Genomic DNA, 6654 nt, shown 5'->3' on the forward strand with positions numbered 1-6654 from the left:
AAACAAATCTTAGTTCAGTCACCAGTTTAAGTTGAGAGTGGGGGTATCCATGGCATTGTCCCTGCCTATCAGTCTCTGCCAGTCTGTCCCTGCCTATCAGTCTCTGCCAGTCTGTCCCTGCCCATCTGTCCCCAGCTCTGCTGTCTGTTGCCTGCTCTGCCTTATGACATCATTGTGAAACATTTCCATTTCACTTCTTTCTTATGAGCATTTTATCAACTAGTCTTTGAGATATTAGGCTACTAGGGTTCTTACCTTGCGTTTTGGTGTACTGAAAAAATACTCTGATGTCTGTCTTTTTTTCCATTTTTCTACCTGGCTGGCTGGCTGGCTGGCTACACACACAGTGTGCAGGTTATTTACAGTAGGAGATGGGCATCTCATTTCTGTGGTATTTGCTATATAATCTTTGCTATCGTCAGTTTACTCCAAGATCCGCAAGATAGCGACAATTTTAGCTTTTGAAATGAAACCATTACAGATATTTAAGACAACGGTAGAAGATAGTGTGGTTCTGTTCAGTTTGGAGGTCAGTTTATCGCTAACCTTATCACAGGGACTTTGAAGCACTACAGATGCATGCTGATCTTGGAATAAACAGACAATAGCAAAGATTCCATCTTTGACTACGCCACATAAAATGGAATAGGTACTATCTAGCTTGATAGTTAATGTTTGCTTTAGTTTGCTCGCTAGCTCTGCAAATTCAGCTATTGTGTGTGTGTGAACCCTGCCAACACAAAACAACATCGCTATGGTGCGATTGACTGGATTAACCTCACGTTAGTTACGTGCATTGAATGCCTTTCAGACGGTAGACACGAACCCTCTGTTACCTTGCCAGCTAAGGAACACTACATTGCATTGCTAACTTCTCTCATTGACTCAAATTCAAATAGCTGCAAACACTGGTTGATGTTACTGTAGATAGCTAGCTAACCGCTAGCTAACATAGAGAGTGACCTGTAATTTAATGTTGCTAACCGTTAGCTAACAGAGAGAGTGACCTGTAATTTAATGTTGCTAACCGCTAGCTAACATAGAGAGTGACCTGTAATTTAATGTTGCTAACCACTAGCTAACATAGAGAGTGACCTGTAATTTAATGCAGTGACAATTAAGACTGGTGATGGTTATAAATGTGTTTTCTTGTATTAAGTGGTAGAAGTAAAGAAATGTCTAACATATCCTTTGTTTGAACTACTTACTGGATGTCAGCCACCAACGACAGACACTGTCAGATTCCCACACAATGCACAGTACCTGCATCTTGTGCCACTGCTCAGTGCTGGGAGGCAGTGGATCAAACCATTGTGAGGCAAAGGGCGGTGGTCTCATTCTTTTGAAACTTAAAAACGCGCTATTAAGTGTCTATAACCAGCACAAGGGCTTTCATTGCGTATTATTCATATTATTGAAATCATTATTGAAATTTTCAAATCATATTTTTCCCAGGATGAGGGAGGACGGGGGATTTCCGCCAATGCTAAAATGTAATTATTATTTTCTAGGCTAGGGCGGCAGAACATCCAGGGCATTTGTGATTTTATCAATGTAATCAGATTGAAAATATTAGGCTATGTTATTGACATTGAACTGATAATATAGCCCACTAACGAGATGTGTTAAAAATTGTGTTTAAATTGTAGCATAGGCTTATTATTTGGGCTGCTATTATGTTCTGTTCCTCCAACTTTTAGCTGATAAAAAATAGGGGGGAGGGCAGATTTTTGTCTCGGCAAGGGCTGCAGAACGTTCAGGACCGGCCCTGTCATTACGCAATACGCTTTGAAAGGTGGTGAGCGACTTGATAAAAGCGTTCGGCTCGAACCAACCCATTTTATATGGTGACAAGTCTACGGCCTTGAAACACAGAAATAGCAGGAGAATTTGAAAATTGTGGGAGCCAACGCGGATGTCTAGAGACTATACTGATTTCGCCTCTTCCTCTCCGATTTCCGAGATTATTACAAATACCTTCGAACTGATTTATAGACAGACGGGCTCTGAAATAGCCTTCATTTCAAATTCTTTGGATGAAAACCGGAACGTAAGCCTTCAATTAAATTAGGTCCGCATGAATTGATTCTGTCGTGACGTTGTTTGTTCACACTCACGATAGATTGTTTATTCGGAGCTACTGCTAAATATAATACAATGTTAACGTGTAGCCTAACATTAGGATGTGAAATAGGTTTCACCTCGGCAAAATCTACAGAATTTGACTATTTCCTAACGTTCAAGAGACATTTATATCGGAAAATAAAATAATTGATCTCTCAGAATGAAAGATTATACTGTATTACGTATATCAGTTGTTTAAACTTGAAAGTATCAGTATTGTGGATAGTGTAGGGACTTATTTGTAGCGAAAAATATATAATTAAGCGGTCACAATCAAGCCTGTTTTAAAAATGTCTAATGTAAAAAAAGTATTTCTATGACAGAGTGAAATATTATGCTGTATTACTTAATCAACCTTTTGACATAACTTGGCTAAACTTTAAAGTAGGCCAATAAATATTGTGGACAGTGTAGGAACTTATTTGTAGCCTAAAGAAAAGAAACGTAGACCTGTTTTAATTATTCTTATGTCAAAACATAATTTTATTAGATTTATTTGACCGTATTTTTGTATATTTCAGGTCAAATTGATGCATGCTTATGTGAAGCAGCTAGTGAAGATGTGTCTCCCTGGTATCTTCATTGTTACCCTGTTGACCCTCTCTATTCCTGCTGTCCATGGTGGGAAAGTCCTGGTGTTTCCTCATGACGGCAGCCACTGGGTCAACATGAAGGTCATTATTGAAGCGCTGCATTCAAGAGGTCACAGTGTGTCAGTAGTACGGCCATCAGACAGCTGGTACATCAAGGAAACCTCCCCTCACTACAGTTCAATCACAATTGATATTCCAGGTGGAGCTGATGAGGAATTCTTTCGCTCATTTGTGTCAAGACTAATACAGATAAAGAGAGAGGGAAACTCTGCTTGGACTCGTTTTAGTTTGGACATGGAGTTGAAGGACGGGTTTTTTGAAATTCACCGCAAAGTGTGTGAGATGATAATCAAAATGTTAGAGAATAAACAGTTGATGCAGTCTATTAGAGAAACCAAGTATGACTTGGTTCTGACAGACCCATTAAATGGGGGAGGCGTTGTGCTGGCTCACTATTTAAATGTGCCACTTGTTTTCAATGTTAGATGGACTATAGGTGGTGAGGGTCATTTTGTTATTGCTCCCTCTCCACTATCTTATGTTCCAATTCCTGCTGCAGAGTTAACAGACAAGATGAGTTTTTTTCAGAGGGTCCGTAACTTCCTTGTTTATATCATCAGGCAGTATCTGTACAGACAGACAATGGGACCTAATTATTCTGCTTTAGTTAGTCGTTACTTTGGTCCTGAGGTCGACTACTTCTCATTGTTTCAAGCTGCTGATTTATGGCTCATGAGAGTTGACTTTGTGTTTGAGTTCCCTCGTCCCACCATGCCTAATGTTATATATATGGGAGGGTTCCAATGTAAACCTGCCAAGCCTCTTCCCCAAGAACTAGAGGAGTTTGTTCAGAGTTCTGGGGTGCATGGAGTCATTATCATGTCTTTGGGGACTTTAATTGGCCAGCTTCCACATGATATAGCTGATGAGATAGCTGTTGCTTTTGCCCAACTGCCTCAGAAGGTAATCTGGAGGTATAAAGGAGACAGGCCAGCTACTCTGGGAAACAACACCTTACTAGTTGACTGGATGCCTCAGAATGATCTTTTAGGACACCCTATGACAAGGCTGTTTGTAGCTCACGGAGGAACAAATGGGATTTTCGAGGCTATCTACCACAGTGTTCCAATAGTAGGCCTTCCTCTGGTGTTCGACCAAACTGACAATCTTTCTAGAATGAAAGTGAAGGGTGTAGCAAAGGTTGTGGATTTAGCAACACTAGATAGAAACATATTCTCCCAGGCCTTACAGGAAGTTCTGGATGAGCCATCCTACAGGACGAACATGCAGAGACTCTCCAGGCTACACAGGGACGTGCCAATGGAGCCCCTGGACACTGCCCTCTTCTGGATTGAGTTTGTCATGAGACACAAAGGTGCTGCCCACCTGCGTACAGAGTCCTACAGAATGCCCTGGTACTCGTACCACTCTGTAGATGTAATGGTCTTTTTACTGACTGTTGTGTTATTTACTCTGCTGGCTTTCATTGGCATTATCAGATGTTTCTGTTGCAGGTCATGTTTGAAAATGAAAATGAAAGAGGAATGATTATGGCTTTCATCTGTACACAGTGTGGTACAACAATATGTTTTTACTTGTCTCACTCATTATACTTTTTGTTCACATGACAAATATATGTGGCATTGATGTAGACACACAGTATTGTTGACAGATGTTTTATCTATTTGCTTTTTGAAGATTTTTTCTAAACTTACAACTGTACTTTAACTGTTCAGCCCATTTAATCAAAGGTTTGAATAGGAAAGTCCAAATGTGCACTTTAAAAATGAATGCTGTTATAGTTGTGTGTGGCTGCTTTCTTTGTGTGTAACAGTTAAACTGATGTAAATGTTGATTCTCCAGAAGACCGTTAAGGAGCTCTGTTTTTTAATAAAGATATCATGCAGCTTAGATGTTTGCCAAAAACACTTTGTCCCTCATTGGTTTGTTCTTTTTTTCTTCCACATCTATTGTGGAGGTCATTTCAAAAGAACAAAGAACTTTCAGTTTGTCGTTATCCAGACTTTAACGACAACCTCATTCTTCATTCATTCTAGAAGGGTTGATAATTCAGAGGTAATATAATCCTATGAGATCCGAGGAGGAATGTGAAGGGATTTTCATACTGATGCTTATAAAATGACAGCATTGATCTGCAATAAATAAGCCAACCAAGGTGGTCTGCATAGAGCAGAAGAAGGGTTTCTATTGTCTGACTTTTCTCTAAAGGACTCTGCTTGGAAGCCTCACTTAGATTTAGTTCACTTAGAAATACAGAGAGTATATTTCCCTCCTTTTGCCCTCAGAACAGCCTAAATTCATTGGGGTATGGACTCTACAAGGTGTCGTAAGCATTCCACAGGGATGCTGGCCCATGTTGACTCCAATGCTTTCCATAGTTGTGTCAAGTCGGCTGGATGTCCTTTGGGTTGTGGACCATTCTTGATACCTGGGAAACTGTTGGCTGTGAAAAACCCAGCAACACTCAGTGTATAATAGGACCGTAGCATTTTAAGCAATGCCAGTGGCGATTTCAGCATTTAAATGTTGGTGGGGTAAACTCCACTGTGGAAATGGGAGAACCTTCCAGAAGGACAACCATCTGCAGCACTCCACCAATTAGGCCTTTATGGAAGAGTGGCCAGATGGAAGTCACTCCTCCGTAAAAGGCATCACAGCCTGCTTGGAGTTTGCCAAAATGCACCTAAAGACACTCGGACCATGAGAAACAAGATTATCTGGTCTGATGAAACCAAAATTGAACTCTTTGGCCTGAATGCCAAGCGTCACGTCTGGATGAAACCTGGCACCATCCCTATGGTGAAGAATAGTGGTGGCAACATCATGCTGTGGGGATGTTTTTCAGCGGCAGGGACTGGGAAACTAGTCAGGATCGAGGGTAAGATTAACGAGCAAAGTACAGAGATGAAAACCTACTCCAGAGCGCTCAGGACCTCAGACTGTGACGAAGGTTCACCTTCCAACAGGACAACGACCCTAAGCACACAGCCAAGACAACGCAGGAGTGGCTTCGGGACAAGTCTCTGAATGTCCTTGAGTGGCCCAGCCAGAGCCTGGACTTGAACCCAATCAAACATCTCTGGAGAGATCTGAAAATAGCTGTACATAAACGCTCCCCATCCAAGAAGACTCAATGCTGTAATCGCTGCCAAAGGTGCTTCAACAAAGTACTGAGTTAAGGGTCTGAATATTTATGTAAATGTGTGTTTTTTGTAATGCATTTGCAAACATTTCTAAAAACCTGTTATTGCTTTGTCATTATGGTGTATTGTGTGTAGATTGATGAGTGGAAAAAACGATTGAATCAATTTTAGAATAAGGCTGTAACATAACAAAATCTGGAAGAAGTCAAGGGGTCTGAATACTTTGCAAAGGTACAGTACCATACTCTGGTACTGTATTGTTATACACATTGCCAAAACATCATCATCCCTCAACAACTCCAAGCGAAGACTGGGGGTCAGCCTGATGAACCAATCTACTCAGTAATCTCCTCCATATTGCCTAACTCTCATATAAGCCTTTGGCCTTCCAGCACCACCTGCACACTGTTCTTTTTTTATTGTTTTTGATCTGTATTGTTATCTATCACTTTTTCTCCATTGTGCAAACAAATTAAAGCACCAATGGCCTCGTGGTAACATCCATGAGCAGTTTCATTCCTGTCCTGCAGTTTACAAGGATTATCGTATCTTTGATGTGTCTGGGTGGTTTAATACATCATCCACAGCGTTACTATTAAAGAGATATTCAATCTCTGATTTGTTATTGTTACCCATCTACCAATCACTGCCCTTCATTATGAGGCTTTCCAAAAGCTCCCTGGTCTTTGTAGTTGAATCTGTGCTTGAAATTCAATTCTTGCCTGAGGGACCTTGCAGATGTTCTATGTTTATTTTATCAAACTTTTTATTTA

At 40.7% G+C, this 6654-nt stretch overlaps 1 protein-coding gene across 2 annotated transcripts; it reads left to right on the forward strand.

The window, feature by feature from the left end:
• The first annotated feature begins 1826 nt into the window (after window positions 1-1826).
• On the forward strand, window positions 1827-4628 carry LOC115113613 (UDP-glucuronosyltransferase 2C1-like). Of its 2 annotated transcripts, none has more exons than XM_029641433.2 (2): window positions 1827-2050; window positions 2646-4628. In XM_029641433.2, the coding sequence occupies exons 1-2, from the start codon at window positions 1916-1918 to the stop codon at window positions 4263-4265; spliced, it is 1755 nt and encodes a 584-aa protein (XP_029497293.2). In that variant the 5' UTR covers window positions 1827-1915; the 3' UTR covers window positions 4266-4628. The 2 variants fall into 2 exon arrangements, with proteins under 2 accessions (XP_029497293.2, XP_029497295.2); XM_029641435.2 differs by having other exon boundaries at window positions 1964-2071.
• The last annotated feature ends 2026 nt before the right edge of the window (window positions 4629-6654 follow it).

This window comes from Oncorhynchus nerka, linkage group LG28 (assembly GCF_034236695.1).
Source record: "Oncorhynchus nerka isolate Pitt River linkage group LG28, Oner_Uvic_2.0, whole genome shotgun sequence".
NCBI classification, from domain to species: domain Eukaryota; kingdom Metazoa; phylum Chordata; class Actinopteri; order Salmoniformes; family Salmonidae; genus Oncorhynchus; species Oncorhynchus nerka.